This window comes from Clinocottus analis, unplaced genomic scaffold (assembly GCF_023055335.1).
Source record: "Clinocottus analis isolate CAN_PGR_092001 unplaced genomic scaffold, fCliAna1.0.p SCAF_2, whole genome shotgun sequence".
Lineage (NCBI taxonomy): Eukaryota > Metazoa > Chordata > Actinopteri > Perciformes > Cottidae > Clinocottus > Clinocottus analis.
In genome coordinates this window covers 10,478,022-10,496,391 of record NW_027175931.1, presented here as the reverse complement: position 1 = coordinate 10,496,391, position 18,370 = coordinate 10,478,022, and the positions used below count along the sequence as shown (strand labels likewise).

The 18,370-nt window shown below is 40.4% G+C and overlaps 3 protein-coding genes across 7 annotated transcripts in view; 1 reads left to right on the top strand and 2 right to left on the bottom strand.

Annotated features, from left to right (window-relative positions):
• tlcd2 (TLC domain containing 2) overlaps positions 1-5,746 on the bottom strand; it is a 20,665-nt gene extending 14,919 nt beyond the window's left edge. The window contains exons 1-3 of the mRNA XM_068584390.1: positions 5,345-5,746; positions 4,069-4,151; positions 1,668-1,750 (exon numbers count right to left, since the gene is read on the bottom strand). Of these exons, the coding sequence (XP_068440491.1) occupies positions 1,668-1,750; positions 4,069-4,151; positions 5,345-5,523 (345 nt within the window). The 5' untranslated portion in view covers positions 5,524-5,746. The remainder of the gene's footprint in view (positions 1-1,667; positions 1,751-4,068; positions 4,152-5,344) is intronic.
• aifm4 (apoptosis inducing factor mitochondria associated 4) lies at positions 4,492-15,164 on the top strand. Of its 5 annotated transcripts, none has more exons than XM_068584385.1 (19): positions 4,492-4,729; positions 8,890-8,980; positions 9,082-9,191; positions 9,296-9,405; positions 9,947-9,991; positions 10,091-10,172; positions 10,348-10,460; positions 10,564-10,650; positions 10,730-10,821; positions 10,992-11,122; positions 11,367-11,482; positions 11,578-11,649; positions 11,954-12,017; positions 12,112-12,188; positions 12,437-12,554; positions 12,713-12,811; positions 12,916-12,991; positions 13,078-13,182; positions 13,848-15,164. In XM_068584385.1, the coding sequence occupies exons 2-19, from the start codon at positions 8,892-8,894 to the stop codon at positions 13,876-13,878; spliced, it is 1,617 nt and encodes a 538-aa protein (XP_068440486.1). In that variant the 5' UTR covers positions 4,492-4,729; positions 8,890-8,891; the 3' UTR covers positions 13,879-15,164. The 5 variants fall into 5 exon arrangements, with proteins under 5 accessions (XP_068440486.1, XP_068440484.1, XP_068440485.1 ...); XM_068584383.1 differs by lacking the exon at positions 4,492-4,729 and adding an exon at positions 5,965-6,007; XM_068584384.1 differs by lacking the exon at positions 4,492-4,729 and adding an exon at positions 7,859-7,985.
• zgc:153372 (uncharacterized protein LOC767695 homolog) lies at positions 15,154-18,370 on the bottom strand. Its single transcript, XM_068584389.1, has 10 exons — positions 18,209-18,370; positions 17,695-17,828; positions 17,124-17,274; positions 16,907-17,043; positions 16,716-16,785; positions 16,530-16,611; positions 16,296-16,427; positions 16,079-16,221; positions 15,799-15,921; positions 15,154-15,595 (listed from the first exon to the last, which is right to left on the bottom strand). The coding sequence occupies exons 1-10, from the start codon at positions 18,257-18,259 to the stop codon at positions 15,518-15,520; spliced, it is 1,101 nt and encodes a 366-aa protein (XP_068440490.1). The 5' UTR covers positions 18,260-18,370; the 3' UTR covers positions 15,154-15,517.

The window sequence follows — 18,370 nt, the reverse complement described above, 5'->3', positions numbered from 1 at the left end:
GAGAGATCTGTGGAAGTCAGGGACCTAAGATTATGGAAAATAATTAATGGAAATCTTGATGGCACAATTGAGAAACAAATGGAGTTCGGAAAAAGACAGTAAGCTCGCTGAGAAACACAGGAAGCCATGAGAATAGGGAAGAAATCTCCATCCCTCCCACAGTCTATAGTAACAATCTGATGCCAGCTGGCTCGGCTAAAGCATCCATTCATTGGGCTTTCAGGAAGTGAAGGGGAAAGAAAACAAGACTTTCAGACCAAATGACGACATGTCAATCTTCTCCTAAACTCTCTTCGGCCTTTGCCACCAACAACTGCTCGGTGGCTGGTTCCCACAACCGATCCTCCATGACTGAGCATTTCCACCACTGAAACACTAGTTCTAATCTGGCCAAGATGGACTCTGTGTGGGTTTCACCTTGTCTAGAAACAACAGGCATCCGATGCCACATACGAGTACAGTCGTTAACAGGTCACAGAAGCATCCTGAGACTAAGGGAATACATTGACATTTGATCTGAGTAATAATGACCAAAACTGACAAAGAAACCATAATTTGGCCGTTTGTCAACCATAACTTGGCATCTGGTTTGTCAAGGAGGCCAATGTTTTATTGACAACATGGTACTCAAAAGTTCATGACACATAAATGGGAAGTTTGTCAAGAAATGGCACAACGTAATATCTACGTAGTAAACTTAACACGCCAAGACGTTGCTCTGTACGGACCAGTGAGTAGGATTTAGGGAGAGGGAGTATTAGCAGTAACAAGTAATATTCATACCTTTGTACCTTAGAATATTTGTGTGTTTGTCATCTTAGAATGAGCCCTTCATATCTACATATGTGTCCTCTTTTGCAGAGTCTCCACCGTGTTGCACCACTATTTTACAGAATATGAGTCTGTGTCAAAGTGTCGGTTTACATTTGTATATATTGTATGTTTGTATTCACACAAAGTATATACATAAATATCAAGCGAGATTTTTGAGGATTTTCTTTCATAAATTTAGAACTGGAACATCAGCATGTAACTCGATGAGCCACGTCTTCATCGTTACATTAAAACATGTCTGCATTAACACCCAAACACACACTCAATCGTGGCTTCTGCACAGTGCTGACCGTGCCAGGAACGCTTCCAATGCTAATTTGAATAAACAGCTCTTGCGAGGCGAGTGATACACTACAATAACAAGACAAGAACTTGGCAACAGAAAACAACACACTACAGCAGCGTGGTCTTGGATGTAAAGAAAAAAAGAAAGTAGAAAATATTCAGGTTGGAGATCAGGTTATTTCCACAGTGTTTAAAAGCAAGAATAAGGAAAGGGTTCACTGATCTGAAAGACGCTTCCCTTCAACTTTCTCAAGGCAAGAAAGTAGGCTGAAAGCTTGGCAGGAGGGGGTTGGGGGCGCCTGTCACACAAGAATGATTGTCTCTTTGTTCTTTTGTCACTTGTCCTGTCCTTTGTCACGAGACAAGAAAGCTGCTATTTTGTCTGTTCCATGCATGTGCTTCTGGAATTCATTGGTACAAGTGGAGGATTTCTACTTATTTCTGAAAAGTTAGACAGGGTGAATGTCTACTGACAGTAACGGTCAAGGTGAAACACCTTTGGACCAAAGCTTATTTGTAACTGTGCCACAACTGCTTGAAAGACCTACCACAACGTGATGAAAGAGAAGCTCCCAGGACTGACTCAGCTTCTGGTTGACCAACATGTCAAGGAAGTCATAGATGAAGTAACCTGTGAGGACAGAGAGCATTCAGCTAATGTAAACAACATTATGTAATGTAAACAACATCTTTAGGTTCAGCAACTAATTTATCACCAAAAAGCATGACAGATGTATTTGACAAGAGAAGCCTCGGGCATAAGTGCATCCATGACGACACTGAAGGCAAGATGCGTCTCGGCGAGAGGCTATTCATATCCACCAACCCCACCCCTTCCCCACCACCAGCCGTATCCATGGTGACAGCTATTCAAAATGCTGGAGAAATAATTAAGTGATGAGGATGGGGATGAAAGGTTGCGACAGAGCACTGGGCTTTGGTGCGACTGGAATTAACCCCATTGTGTTGGAAAAGTGACGCCTAATATGGCGACATTTTTGTTCTCACCATTAGAAAATGCAGCGGAACCAATCATTATCATAAAAAATGTATTTGCATTATCTGGTTTATATAGTTTCGTCAGTGCATCGACAAAGGACACTGTATGTGTGTGTGTGTGTGTGTGTGTGTTTGTTTGTGTGTGTTTGTGGAGGAGTGTGTGTGTGGGGGAGGAGGGATGGTCTTTTCAACAATAGCATTGGTTTGGGTCAGGTTTAGCCATAAATAGCCAATTGGAGATGCGTGTAACTCAGTAAATCAAACATGGCAGTTAACGGACACCCTGTTCTTTGCTTTGTGTTTTTATTTTGATCAATTCAGTGCCAATACATTTGTATTAAAAACACACTAGTGGAAAGAAGAATTACTCCTTAAATTCCCTGCATGACTAATGTTGGACACGGAGGACAAAACAAAAGTATCAATTTATATATCTTTCATTCAAGATCCTGAGGAGTGACATTCATCGGCAAGTTATCATCAAACCAGTTCGTCAAACAACCGGGTTTCCGGCTGACGCAACATAGTTAAGTCTCTGTTCAACGCATAAAACCTGATTTAAACACCTGGCTTAGTCAGATCCGGGCTAAGTTACTGAGGCATGTAAACATCTTATCATCTTATGACTGTTTAAACAGTCTGTTTAAACTTCAATTGTAATATGAACACTTGATAAACTAAATGTGCAGTGTGTCTCTTTAAAAAACTGTGGTGAAACACCACAGGTAGAGAGCATTGTTCAAACTGTTGGGTTCCTCTGAATGACATTGTTCTGGGCATTGTACAAGGTTTTTGTTTGACAAGTGGAGAATCATTGATGGCATGCCAAAGCGAGGTTTGCAGCGTGGTGCGCGCGGGCTGAATAGACAAATCTGGAGAACAAAACTCTTCACTCCAGCTTGTTGAGGCCACAGAATCCAGTGGGAGGGCTCTGGAGAAGTGTTTCGAGTGAATGACTCCCCTCACTGTTACCATTGGCATCTGATGTGCACAGCTCGCATAAATTTACTGACTTTTTCTGCGCGCTTTCTGTTCTGGTGATGTCACATGACTGTACAGGACTACGCCTGGTGCCGAGGACTGATAATAATGCCCTCCATTGATTTTAAAATACCGATGCTGCCCCTTGCTTTGCCAGCTTCCAGGGCTTCCTGAAACAATGTCAAGCATCCTGGGAATCCTTAGGGAGTTCTTGTATTGATTATAAGATGGCTCACGTGCCACAAGTTGCTTCAAAACACGATTAATAAAGGATTAATGAGAAAAAGCTAAATATGCCAATTTAACGGTTGCATGTGACAAAATCGTAATGATGTCAAGCTACATCTAATCCTTGCAAGTTTCTAATTTGGTCTACATAGAGTAGATGGTGAAAGTCAATGTAGCCTACATTATGGATTTCAAGCCATGTTGAAAAATAATAATAAGATCTGTAGGACAAGTGAACTTCAGTCAACACAAAAAGTGTAAATGTGGTCAGTATCAAATTAAAGTGAGGGTACTCGTGAAAACACGCTCCATAATTATCAATGACCATCTCTAATTCATTCATGTAAGACAGTGAGAATGTTTAAAGTTTAAAGACCCTAAACCTGTATGTTTTCCATTATTCTACAAAATGGTAAAAATGAACAATGTCAGAAAGAATGAACAGCCTTATGACAGGTTGGCACTGATGTCTGACAACATTCTTTTACATATCAACTTATGCTTACGCTGTAATTTTGTTGTGTAATTTATGGTTTACCCCTTGACCTCTAACTGCCCTCATGGTGTGAAGGCAATTGTATAACATGTAAGGTTATAAAAAGTAAAGGAGATCAAGGGATGATAATGTCGCTTCCGAATTTCCTTGTGATGGCAGCACCTATGGGTGCCCCCACACCACGACCCAACCCATTCAGAACAATTCATAATTGAACAATGTGGAAGTGCTCTTAGGCTACTTACCGATAGACAACGACACCAAGGCGTGAGAAAACACCGAGTGGGTTTCTATCAAATCTTCAGCCATCTGTGGGTGAAGGAAAAAGCTGCAAAGATGAACACAGGAGTTCAGATAAATGATTCCAAAAGGTGTGTTTCACAGTTTAGGAAACTTTATTTGGGAGTCATATCTATACAATAAAGTAACCTCCAGTCCGTTTCTACGAAAGCGCATTGCATTCACTGGATAAAAAAAAAAATAGAACCATTTTTTCGTGATTACGACATCCTAATCTCGTAATTACGAGATCTTTTCTCGTAATTACGAGATCTTGACGTTTATTTACGACTGTGGCTTTGTCACGTTTTGCCATGTGACGTCGTAACCGTGGCAACAAAAAAGCTGACATGGCTGACATGCATGATTAAGTGGTTGTTATGCTAGCGTACAGGTAGCGTAGCTAACAAGGAGACTGATGATTGTTGATAAAGCGGCAAAACACATGTTTTACCAAGAAACCGAGGAAATGGCCGAGCAAACGTTGCATGACAATAGTTAATGGGATTTTCTTTGAAAGTGAGGTGTTGCAGAGGAAAACATTGACCGAATGCAACAAGACAGACGTCTTCTGAGCCGGTTCCGTTGCCTCAGCTGTACTCCTGGAGGATCTTGGATTTTTAACAGGTGCCGCACGGTTCTTTGAGTCACTACCAAACCAGATTGGATGCATTTCAAATTCATGAATTTGTATCCATGAAGCATCCCGTGTTGGTTCAACTGCTCCTGCAGAAACCGAGCGACATCCAGCACGTCACATTGTTCACGCCTTAAGATGCCTGCCCAGTGTTGACATAGCTCCTAAATGTAATACCGTCCTCATTTCTCAGAAACATTAGTATTTCCTAATGTCTCAAACCGAGAAGGTAATAGTGGCAGATTTACTGCGATAGCGCCATCATTGAGAGAGGATTTACAGACGTTTCCATTTTCTTTTCTTGTAATTACGAGATCAGGATGACATAAATAATTACGAGAAAAGGGGTCTAATTTTTTTTTTATCCAGTGAATGCAATGCGCTTCCGTACGTGTCAGAGGCCAGATATATATTTAAATGAATATATCCTGAGTTATTGGTGGAGGATCTGGCCAAACAGCATGGCAAAAAGAAAGAAACATTTGAACAAACTGGCGCCAAAAGCCAGCATCCATTTAGTTTAAGAAAACATGCTCGCGAGATGGACATATGAACAGTATGCAATTTCAATCCGTTCATGATTTAATTCGGACAGTTAAACTCACCACATCACTGCCCATATCGCAGTAATAGAGCTGTGCACAAAGGACGTAAAGTAGTTCCTCCACCTCCATGCATTTCTAGAGGCAGACTCGGGCATGGACAGCGTTCCGACCACATTGTTGACAAGTCGGAAAAACCCGACGGATCCTCCGGTCGTTAAGATCACGGAACTCAACTCCATGGCTGAAATATCTGTTCAATACTAGTGGAGATTTCACAGGCTACAGTGGTCCACCCACAACCGACTACGAGCAATATGTTCCGACACTGTCACGCTGACATCCCTCGTCACTGAGAGAGGGTCGTGAAGCGCAGGAAGACGCAAAAAAAAAAAAAAAAACGTTTCTTCCACGTCTGACAAATGTTGCTCTACGGATTTGAGTGTGTGGAGTAATTCCCTGTGAGGCTCCCCCTTTAAAGAAGCCACAGGTGTGGCCGGTGGAGAAGAGCGGGGGGGCGTAGAGCTGCCTTTACAGTTGTGAAACCGTCCTGTTGTAAAACACCAGCTCTCTCGCTTGTGTAACTTTTTGACATCAATAGAAGCCCAAGGACGGCGTTTCCACGCCCTACTATGAAGGGGGCGTGGTCAAGAGCACGTTTTATGTATGGTTTGACGTTCAAACGCAGTCGGGATTATGAATTGTCAGCTACGGATTTATTGCAAGGTAGGTTTGCACACAAATATAATTTAACTTCAGTGTTTTCTTGCATCACGTGCAAAAAAGACATAATACAATATATTTAAAAATATGTAATGATTTAAAATATAATAAAATAGAACAGTTTAAGTGGAAGGTTTTGTGCAGTTTTATGCAATAATGTACAAACATATTGACCAGGAGATGTGTAAAAGTTATAATTATGAAGTTTGAGGTACAACAAATATCTGCATGTGGAGATATAGTAGAGATGTGCAATAATGAAAGGCATTCACAGATACATAATTAATCGTACCAATGCCATGCAGTATGTTGTGAAATGTACAAAAAGTAGAAGTAGCCTATACAACTCCAAGAATATACTCAGAAATCATACAGTGCTGCTAATAATGACAAAACAACATGTTATATTTTAAAAACTCTTGTTGAATGAAGCAGTTTAGAAGAAACAAAGTCTGAGTGAAAATATTTCCCAGAAACTGATTAGTATAGTATGTGGCATTTGAATATTTAACAGAAAATAGGAAGTGAATCCTAAATCCTGATTTGAAAATGACCGGTTTATCCATGGCTATCTTTTGACCAGGTGCTTAGACCCAGAACATTCTGACTGGAGTTGAGGTGGGACAAGTGAGGAGAAGCCATAATGTACCTGTGAAAGTCTGATTTACCTGCTGTACAAACAAACACAACACATATAAAACTAACTATAAAACAATTATGTGAGCCTAATACTCTGTGAGTTTGTGTCATAACTTCTAAAATTGACATTAGAAGAAACAAAATTAGATCAGACTAGACAATTGTTTTTACAGACAGCCATTAACTCGATAAAGAGAATAAACATTGAATTATTGTTTAAATGTTGCCACCAAGGTAAGTTTTGTTACGTTGTATTTTTGCAGAAACATTAGAATAAACCACGAAACACTGTCTGACCAACGAAGGGCGGAGTACGAATAGCACGTGAAGGCAACATTTGTAGGTCGGCCTTTACAAAAATATAATAGGAATCTTTTCCGAGATTTTGGATTATTGCAGAAAATTAACTCTGTGGCAAACACATGTTTATGATACTCACATGTTTTGTTAAGCGACATAATCTTCACAAATGCACACAATTGTTTTGAATTTTGAAGCGTGAATACTGTTGCCGGAAGTAAAAAGCTATAACTTTAAGCTATACATTTTGTTGTGTAAACCAGTTTAAACTAAACCGAGTACAGAAACGAAGCGTCGATGGATTTAGCAATTACTATTGAACCACTCTGTCACAATCAACCATGGACTTATGCAAATATTAGTTTATTGTGTAATTAGAAAAATATGGACGACAGTACTTTGGTTAAGCACACAATCACATCGATATTGTTTAATGTTTTATCTGGAGCTAGAAACATCATGAATATTTGTCACTGTTTCATACATCGTAAGTGACTGGAGTCGGATCATGGACATGAAGGACTGCTTTAATATTTGGTGACACAGCGCCACCATTCGGTAAAAGTTCATCCTAAGAGCAGCCTGCCCCTCATGTCGTTTTGCCAGCAGGTGTAATTGAAGGGAAGATACAATAGGAGTCTTTTGAGGGGAATTATTGTGAGTGACGGGGATACACGTTTAAAAAAAATGAAATAACGTATCGTTTGAGAGGTAATAAAGCATATAGCTTCTGTGTATGGAATATTTCCATGACAATAATAAAATGAATCGTGCCCACATGATAACTATACATCTGCCTCTTGATGACATTAAACAGCACATGATTTTAAACCAAGACTAACCATTGCTCAATAATTTATGAATGGTGTGTCGAATCTCCTCCATGCGGCTGGTTGTGGGAGGAGCGTGGAGCACGTGATTCACAGCGGTGGTGTTTCTGCGCTCGCTCCAGAACGACGCACGTTAGTTTCTTTCGCCCAGTCTGACCCGTTTGTACCGGCAGACGCGTCATTTCCTGACTGATTTCGACAGAAGGGAACAGGTGAGCGCAGCTCGCTCCATGGAGCGTTCACGTTTTCGGGTTTAATGTCTGACAGATGAGGTGTGGCGGCTGTTGAAAGGGGAAAAACTGGTTCTGATCACTATCTCTAATGACCCAAAATGCTCATCCGGTCAGACTTGTGTTACTCCCATTAACTGTCACTGTTCATGATCTACCAGAGCACGTTTGGCAGCAGGTGTTACGGATTCACACCTGAATGCCCGTAATTAAACAATACAGGCATTCAGGAGGACAGCTACGTGTTCCCTCGCTATTCTCAACATCTGCTGTAACGACGACAACATTAGACGCTTTCGGCCGAAAGTCGCCAGTTAACATGGTCGCCTGTTAATCCGTAACACCGGCAAACAGCCCCTACTGGGATTACAAGTAGAGCAGTTTGTACTGTGTAGCTGTGGAAGGAATAGTTGAGTTTCAAAACAAGCACAACGACCACAAACTATGGACTTTCAAGAATGTAAGTTAAGTGTATTTGCACAAATTATACGGTAAACGTGCTCAACAACAGATGAACAAACATTGTACAGGAAAAACCCCAAAAGAGTTTAAAGTACCACATGATGCTCATTCGTGGACTTTATATTATGGTAAACAGTAGAATGTTTATTTAGTAGTCTATTCAAAATAAAGTGAATGAAACCCCCCAGTTCCTATATCCCATGTCTCCTTTGCAGAGCCTGTCTGGGGTCCATGCAGAGCCATTAATAGTTAAAACCAGTCCACCTTAAAATAGTATTGTGTTTCCTTTTTATATACTGTGTGTGTGTGTGTATATATATACATATATATATATATATATATATATATATATATATATATATATATATATATATATATATATATATATATATATATATATATGGTCTCGCATCATGTCTTGCAGGAATGAATCTGTGCCAAAAACCAGATGAAGGTGAGGAGCAGGGGGAGGTGACTGGGATGGTATGTCAGGAGGCAGACCTGAAAGATGGAGAGTAAGTCCCAACTGGAAAAACATAAAAAAAATTGGCCACAATCAGTGAAGTGCAAAACTTTCTTCACTATTTCTCTTCTTCTCCTTTTTGTGTTTTCAAAGAATGAAGGAAGTGATAGTGGGGGACCAGCAGGTGTTGCTTGTGCGCACTCAGGGTCAGTACAGTGCTGTTGGAAGCAAGTGTTCTCATTACAACGCTCCTCTTGTGAAAGGTAACCCTTCTGTCTCTATATACCCATATCTTAAGTAGTAACCTCAAGAAATGTTTTGCAGTGCATTTGCAGAAGTATTAACTCCATGTTATCAAATAAACCAGGAGTGCTGGTTGGTGATAGAGTGAGATGTCCCTTTCATGGTGCTTGCTTTAATGTCAGAACTGGAGACATCGAAGAGTATCCTGGTCTGGACTGTCTGCCTAGTTACAAGGTAAAGCATGTCGGTAGAGATCAACATTAAATAGCAATTCATAATGCTCTTTTTAAAATTAATAAAGCCAGGAGAGAGGTTTGTTCCAGTCATGTTTTAACATTTGATCTACTTCAACATTATTTCCATGTAATTGGTACAAAAAGTACCAGATTGTGCAAAGTTCGCAAAATCACCCTGTGCAGATGAGAGATCGGATTAAATGTCATGATGCCAGCTCGTCCTTTTTTTCAAACGGAGGCATATTTTGTCAGTTGTTATAACACATGTTATGCCTTCTGTCATTATATATGCACATTTAGATTACACTTTATGTTGAACACATGGTTTTTAACTAACATTTTGCAAGAAATGTGCATTTTTGACATATCCCTATATTTCTGTACATTGGCATTCTGTTACCAGATGAATCTGTTGTTCCAAGAACTTCTTCACTCTTTCAACATATGTCCCTTTTTGTTGTAGAATAGATGACGTTGTCAACATTCCACCTGCTGCAGACAAATGACTGCTATGATCAGTGTACACTTTTATTTCACAGGTGAAAGTCGAGGATGGCAAGGTGTACGTTTCCATTAACAAAAAGGTAAGTGATAGCCATTCAGGTACAACATTTTCACACTGTTTTCTTTTCTTTTGTATTAAACAACTCTATTTCATACTGTCCCTTGTTTGTTTCCCTCAGTCTCTGAAGTTGATGAAGCGTGTAAAGGAGATGTGCAGCAGGGTGCCAGATGTCAAACACACTATTCTGCTGATAGGAGGAGGTAATGACTAGATGTAATACATGATACATTAATAATAAAGACGTTCATCGGGTCCTCACAAATCCCTGCTAGTAAGTAATTGCAAAAAGAGACTTGTGCTCAAGTACACTTGGTTGTCTAGTGCGGCTTTAAGCTCTGAAAAATGACACATTAAATATAGGTTTTGTAATTTCAGGCCCTGCCTCGCTGGTTTGTGCTGAAACACTGCGGCAGAATTGCTACCAAGGTCGAATCATCATAATAACCAAAGACTCCCTGCCTCCCTATGACAAGCCCAAACTGAGTAAGGTGAGGACTCAATCCAAAAAGGAAAAGTAACCTGTATTCATCCTGAGTCTGTAGATTATTCCGTCGGTGTCGACAACCTGTATTTAGACGTTTCCCCTTTCAGGCTTTGGATCTGGACAGCAGCCTCATTCTCCTCCGACCGAGTGACTTCTATCAGCAGCACGGGGTGGAGGTGTGGACAGAGAAGGAGGTGAGAGGCATAACGGACAATAATGAGCAATGTCTTATGGAGACGTGGTCCTCTTCTAATAAGTTTACTTGGGTTGCAGGTGGTGTCGGTGAACCCGGCTGATAAGGCGGTGAAGTTGAGTGACGGCTCTTTGCAGCGTTACGACCAGCTTCTGATCTCAACTGGTTGTCGGTGAGAGTCCTTAAGTTTTCCACAAACAATAGGACATATTGTCGATTTGTTTTGTCACACTCTGGTGTCATAAGACTTACTTAGCACAAAAACGACAATGGACACATTCATGAATGAATGTCCATGTGACAACAGCAAGGATTACAGTGAACTCCTCCTTTTGTTCACAGAGCGCGACCGCTCGACTGTCCTGGTCGGGATCTGCAGGGAGTGAAGTTGCTGCAGAGATATGAAGACGCCAAAGAGATTCACAACTCTGGTCTGGGCCAGAAAGCTGTTGTGATCGGATCCTCCTTCATAGGTCTCCAGGTTCACTTTCTAGACAACACAGCAGAATGAAACTAGTGCGTCTTTGAGTTGAGTGTTTGATTACCGGGTTGACATCAAGCCCCATTCTGAGAGTGTCATTGCGTCGTTCATAGCCACTTCTTTCAACGTTCACACCGCTGTGGAAGAATTTGACGGTGCTAGATTAGGCTGCTTCACAGGCCATGTAGTCACACGCACATTGCAGACCGCTGAAGTGTTTTTCATCAACACAATAGGGATGGAGGTGGCATCCTACTTATCAAACAAAGCTGCCAGTGTGGCCGTCGTTGGCGCTTCCAGATACCCGTATGAACGATCACTGGGACCAGAGATCGGCAAAATGTGTATGCAGGTAAGAAGCAATGATGACGGTAGATTGTCACTGTTATCGCTGAATGTGACTTCATCACATGTAGCAAAGTTTAAAACACAGTTTCTTTGTTTTAGATGTTGGAGGAACAGAATGTAAAGTTTTACATGAATGACAGTGTCGCTGAGATCCAAGGGGAGAACGGCAAGGTGACTTTTCTTTTACTCCATTATTGGCATTGACTATCTTTCATTGTAGGATATGCCCAGGTGTAAATAATAACATTAACAGTGGCTATGTTATGTTCAAGTGTCTCAGTAAGCCATGACAACATGCACAATACCAGTACCCTGAAACTGAAGCGGCTCAAAGGAATCCAGCCATCATCTATATTATTAGTTACACCTGTGTTTATCCTCTTGTGACATGTAAAACATACCCTTTGTCACTGAAACAGGAATTGTGCCGCTTCAAACCTATTGTTTACCCATATATTCAATATATTCCTTCCAGGTGAAGGGGGTGGTGCTGAAGAGTGGTATTTTCCTGGAAGCTGATGTGGTGATTGTCGGAATTGGTACTTTTGTCATTCATATTGCATAGATCAAGTTTGAGATCATTTACAAAAATTTTGTTCTGCAGAACTCAAACACAAAGATCTCTGTTTTTAGGTGTAATCCCCAATTCAGACTTCTTGGGAGGAAGCAAGTTGGAAGTTGATTCAAGAAAAGCTGTGATTGTTGACAAGGTAACACCCTAATGAACACAGCCTTTATCACTGTGATATTGACATCACTGATGAAGGATGAACATGGCTTTACAGCTTTACATGTTCTGACTTTTACGGCTTGTTCGTGGCCAAATATTAATATTGTAACTTTCCTGAATCTAACAGCTATGTTGTGTCCACGTGACTGAAACAAAAAGCACTATGTTGTGTCTCTGTGAGCCTAATGTTAAGGCTTCTGCTGTTACCGCCTTTATCTTTTCTGACAGTTCATGAGGACTAATGTACCAGATATTTTTAGTGCTGGAGATGTTACCTCTTTCCCTCTGACCATTCGAGGAGACCAAAGGGTCAACGTGGGTCACTGGCAAATGTCACACGCTCAAGGTAACTGATGGATTCAGAGAGCCGGTTGCATGTTTCAGACATGGCTGAGTTCTTTTTAGATATTTCTGCATCACACATCTTTTATTTTTATCCCAAATATTTTTTATCCTGAATTTTATCATGTCATATAATTCATGTGTTGTTTATTTAACCCTCAGGGAGAGTAGCTGCCTTGAACATGCTGCAGAAACCAACCAGATGTGAGTCTGTTCCTTTTTTCTGGACTGTGTTACTTGGGAAGAGTATCCGATACACGGGTAGAGTATTTACTGGGGAAAGTATCACCCTTGTATTATAGTATTTAAACTCATAAAACCCCCTATAGTCATTCTTATTTCTCCTTTTTATTTCCTAATTCTAGGCTATGGGGAAGGATATACAGAAATCATATTCAAAGGCAAAGTGGAAGAAAGAAAGTTCCTGGCGTTTTACATCAAGTGAGCAGCTGTGGAATAACTCCTAAAGCAGCTGAATATGAATGTTTGCCGTGTGCTGAATGTTTTTCATCTGCCCTTTTTAACAGAGATGAGGTGGTGGTCGCGGCGGCCAGCCTGATGTTCGACCCTGCTGTGGCTCGTCTTGCAGAGCTGATGGCGACTGGCCAGATGATAACAAAAGCACAGGCTCAGTGAGTGTCATACTAGCGTATGTGTTTATGTACTGTTTGCACATTAAATACGTGGAAATATTATATATTCTGCAGCTGCGTTATGTCATCTTGGAGGAAATGCCTTGTTTATTTTGGCTACTCGGGGGCAGCGGAAACAAGCTTTACGTTTTAGGTAGATATGGAGAACCTGGGAGCAAATATTGTTTATGTACTCATCCAGCAGATATGAAGCAACATAATAATTACTTTGGAGTCCATTTACATTTCCAGTATTTACTGTCCTTTAAGCTCTGTTTTGCTCTCCACCAAATATAGCTGCTGAATGCTGCACTTGCTGGTCACTATGTAAAACCAAAATGACGCTCTTTTGTGCTTAAGTTGATCAGTCTCTGTGGCTCGTTCGGTACAAACAACACCTTTCACTTTACTTTAATTAATTTGATCCATTAATATGAAACATATTTATTATAGAAGCTAACTGTTATACTGTAACTCAGTTGGTACAGACATGACAGACACTTGTGGGAAACCTGGATAACTTCAGTCATGTAAACGCTACACACGGCTATAAATTATCAAGGTACTTAATTTTCCACAGCATCGTATCTCAAATCCCAGAGTGACGCTCAACGCCTGGACGCTACTCTTTTCTAAATATGTGTTTCTCACATCCTCCTGTTCAGAGCTGATGACCTGAGCTGGCTGCAGATGTGACCAGTGACGAAGGATGGCACCTTTCTCTTTCCTGTTCCTCTCTTGTGGTCACTACAACTCTACTAAACGGGGCATCTAAATGGTCACAGTCTGTGATTATTGTTATTATTAGCCTCCTAATATAAATATATACAAATGTTTTTTTCTTGAAACTTTTAAGACTCCATAAACACTCAATTGAATAGTATTTTGTAGCATAGTCGGTGATGTAATACTGTGAAGGACCACGGTAAGCAAAGCAGAGAAGATGGGGTAAGGTGTGAAAAAAAAAAAGAATTTTATTGCCCCAGTGATATTTACAGGTTGTAAATATCAGAATAAAAACAAAATCAGAATAACGTGATAATGATAAATTAACAAGAACTGGTACTTTACGCCTCATGTCCTGAGCTCTCCATGGCACAGGAGAGACTTTCAGGGCACAATATATAGGAGCTGGCAAGTCCATGTTTAATTGGCCGGGGGAGAGGAGGCCTCTCTCCCTAGTGGTTGGAATCGCCTGGCCGCTGACGACACCCCTCTAGTTGAGGTACGATGGCGCGATCCAAGCCGTCCAGTCCTGCCTTAAACCTGCCTTTTAAAAAAAAAAACTTTTGTCAATACCTCTGTTAAATAGAATCAGAGAGAATCAGCAGAGATGTTATTGTTTTGTCTTTATCATAAAATTGGAAATTGAAATCCAAATGAGTAGAAATGAAAGCATCTTGTGTAATCTTACCTTTAATGTACCTAATGCTGAATGTTTTGTGGTGCATAACATAGCTCAGGTATGAAACAAATTTGATTGTCCATATTCTCCTTACTGCTGTCAAGGTGTGTTTCCTGTCTGTCATAGGTTTTTCCTTCAATTGTTTGCTACACTGATATAAATAATTACTCATCAGTTGATAACTTTTTTTCTGTTTTAGATTATCACAGTTGCTTCTGAGATGTATTTGGAACATTTCTTGTTAAACATCAGAGGGATTTTTTTTAGGTCTTTGGAGTTTTACTTTCCCTTTTGTTGTTCATTGCTGTTTTCAGTCTGTGTGCCAGGCAAGAAGGGAAGTCCACTCTGTTGTCTTTGCTTGCTCATGTCACTGGCTACAAATAGTTAAACCTATCAGAATCTCAGGCTTGTCTAAACTGAGTGCTCAGCCATATAATCGTATAAACCCTGTTTGTATGTGTCCTGTCTCTCCACTCTTATACTGACATGATCTATCAGATGTGTCATGCAGTCCTGTATGAAAACCAAAAGTAACTCTTTCATGGTGCAGAAATAATACAGTCAAGAACACTGACAAGATGCTTTTATTGTCATTTGTACACAAAACCTTTTTCTTGTTTGTTTACTTGGACGTTTCTCAAGTAGGTTGAAGCAACAAAAGTTAAAATGATTAATACAAAATGCTATTTTAAAATTTGGAGACTTATTTATGATATGCCTATAACAGCATTCTCCATCAAACAACTAAACTTTGACAACATTACAGTATAACAAGATCTAGGTGACAAGCACACACCATGATTAGTCTTATGTTATGCATTTTAAAAATCAACTAATCAAACTCTTTTTAGTAGTGTAACAATCTTTTTTTCAGTTCTATTTAGATCTGAAGTATGATCTGCCAAACAATCTCAGGATTCAGCTACGTCTTTATTTGCTTATTTTGGAGCATTGTCTCACTGAGGATCCCAGTTTGTCAGCCAGCAGAAATGGGTTGAGGTGGCAGTACTGAGTAAGAAATAGAGAAGATTCATGGTTACTGTCACACGAGACAGAAACAAATTGTTCCTACAAATATTGCTTCTTTTTGTAGAACTTTGCAACATGTCTTGCATACAAAACATGGGTCAACTACATTATTTCTGAATGCATGTTTTTATTTAAAAAGAATTAAAGCAACGTAGCTCAGGTAAACCCAAAACATCAGCTACCTGTGGCGTTGACCCAGAGTCGGCCTCTGGTTGAGCCGATACTTGGATTTTGAAATCTGGGGAGAAACGAGATCTCTGGAGGATTGCTGCCATCTCTCCATTCACTGCCACTGCCACGTCTTTCTGCACAAAAGAAAACAGATAATCTTTCCAACAACATATTAGATTAGATTTTTCTATGACTGAATCAATAAGTCACACGTGAGTAAATAATCTTGTGTTAAATAATAATTAATAATATTAGCCTGATTAGCCTTCTCTGGACGGCTTTTTGTTATACCTTGAAACAGTGGGAGGAATCAAAGTCTAGCTGATCTGGGAAATCTGCCACAGTTCCTTGATAGGTCACGGTCGCCTTAGATACAACTGGACTTTTGGGAAGCTTGAAGAGCCGGTAAGTGCCCGAAGCAAAGCTGACGTCACCTAGGGAAAAAAACAACTGGCTCAATTGTAGAGCAAAAATGATCTTTTCACGCCAATGTTGTATTTTTTGTTACCTGCTTTTGCTTTGAGCTCACTGTTGTAGATTACAATGTGGCTGGCTGAAACAAGATGTGGAGCGCTGAAACCCACGCTCTGAGCCAACAAAATGAGATCTTGCCAAAACAGAGAACCACCCATTCCTTCACCTGTTCCAAAAAACAAAGATCACACAGATTATATTGTCCATCAGCAGTGCAGGGACCCTGCTCTTTCACAATGACTTGAACATTAATGTAGCGTTGTTTTACCCCACAGGACTGGATCTTCCTTCATGTGATCAGGAACGACTTTGCTGGCATACATGTCGCTAAAGTACAGCTCACCTCCCTCCTGTGTGAAATGAGTGATGAGTACTATACAGAAAGTTCCCTTACAGTACAGTACACCTTTGTTTTTACACATCAACGCAGCTGATAGAGGTTCTTCAGACTAACCTTCAGGATGTTGTAAGCTTGCTGTAGCACCGCTCTTTTATCAGGACACAAACAGACTACACAGTTGGATCTGAATACATGAGAGGGAAAAACTGTTTTGTTTATCAACATAAAGCTTTCTTTTTGTAACAGACCAGAAAGTCCATTAACAGATAATGTATTGTAGGATCACATCCATGTTTTAAACCTACAACACAACATCCACTGAGTCACTCTGTATGCCAGCTTCACTGAGCTTCTCCATGTACCCTTGGACAAAAGTTACATTGGACTTCTCATAGTCAAACTTCTTCTGATGATACTCGATGTACTGACGAGATACTGTGATCTAAAGAAATACAAGATGGTTAGTAGAACACACACAAATTTAGAGTGTCAAACATTGTGTGAACATGTATGCGTCATCACCAGCTCCTCCGTCATATCGACCCCTGTCACATGTCCGCTCGGCCCAACGAGTTTACTGAAGGCATAGCAGTCTCTGCCAGAGCCGCTGCCCAGGTCCAGGACTTTGCAGCCCTCAAGCTTCGCTGGGAAGGGAAGGCCACAGCCGAAAAATCTGGAGAAAAGAATAGTCAATGACAACAGTGTACAACAACTATGGCACTTCGCAATGGTGAGAAATACAGAGAGACGCTCGGACAACAGTAGAATAATGACCAGAACAGAAGATAGTTCCTCTGCTGGATTACATTTGTATTCACCGAATTAAAGCTAATCAGTTGCACATTTAAGTAATAGACAATACAGGAGGATGTTCAAAAGGTTTTTTTAGCAGTATGTGTGAGCTTTCTAGTGTGTTTACAGAGCGGTTCAATAAGTACATTTTACAGTGAAACTGACGCATTGTCATGTATGGATTTCCCCCCCGACCTATCGCTGGCTGCGTGTGTGTATTTGATGTGTACGAGCCTTGTCTCTATTTTGTGCTCTTGTCGTTGCCGAGTAATAAATGGTCCTACGAGATTTCACCGCTGACCTTTTTGTTACCTCTGGGTGAACCAGGCTCAGTGCATCCCTGACACTCCTTGGCATTGGGCGGCAAGGCAAACTGCAAGAGGTAGCACTTGTTTGCAGATCACAAGAGGACTCCAGTCGGCTGCCATAGTACTTCTGCACACACAGTAGTTTATATATGGTTAACAACTGTCTGCATGCTTTTACATTTTACTACATAAGGTCTCACAGAAACTAGTGTTACAAAAATCATATCCTCACTACCATTGCATTCCTTCAACAGAGTCCCTACAATTGAAAGAGATTACGTAATGAAGTAAAACAAGGTCCATGAATAATGTACAAATAAAAGGTTTTTCCTCTTCATCATCATCATCATCATCATCTGTATTTGTTTGATTTTATTATTTTCAACTTCAGGAACATATTAAGTAGTGCATGAATTAAACACAGCTATGTACTAGTATGCAATGCCAAAACTGGTTTTGTGAAGAAAACGGAACTTTGAACTCAAGACGAATCTGAAGTGGACTTACCTTCACATTTTCCCGCACGTCGTCACAAGAATCCATTGCGTCGGACAACATACGCAAAGCGTCTCAGTCTATGGGGAAAGCAATCGTTTTGTGTCGTATTTAACTATAAAGCTTGTTTTATACTCGTCTATGCCCGTACACTGACAATTTACTTGTGTTAAG

What these genes read in the sequence shown, in the direction of transcription:
- aifm4 (XM_068584385.1), top strand. Translation starts at nt 8,892, where the DNA reads ATGAATCTGTGCCAAAAACCAGATGAAGGTGAGGAGCAGGGGGAGGTG. An exon ending in GCAGACCTGAAAGATGGAGA is followed by an intron (nt 8,981 to 9,081) that starts GTAAGTCCCAAC and finishes GTGTTTTCAAAG; the next exon opens with AATGAAGGAAGTGATAGTGG. An exon ending in CAACGCTCCTCTTGTGAAAG is followed by an intron (nt 9,192 to 9,295) that starts GTAACCCTTCTG and finishes CAAATAAACCAG; the next exon opens with GAGTGCTGGTTGGTGATAGA.
- zgc:153372 (XM_068584389.1), bottom strand. Translation starts at nt 18,259, where the DNA reads ATGTTGTCCGACGCAATGGATTCTTGTGACGACGTGCGGGAAAATGTG. An exon ending in CACCCAGAGGTAACAAAAAG is followed by an intron (nt 17,275 to 17,694) that starts GTCAGCGGTGAA and finishes TCTTTTCTCCAG; the next exon opens with ATTTTTCGGCTGTGGCCTTC. An exon ending in GACTCAGTGGATGTTGTGTT is followed by an intron (nt 16,786 to 16,906) that starts GTAGGTTTAAAA and finishes TCATGTATTCAG; the next exon opens with ATCCAACTGTGTAGTCTGTT.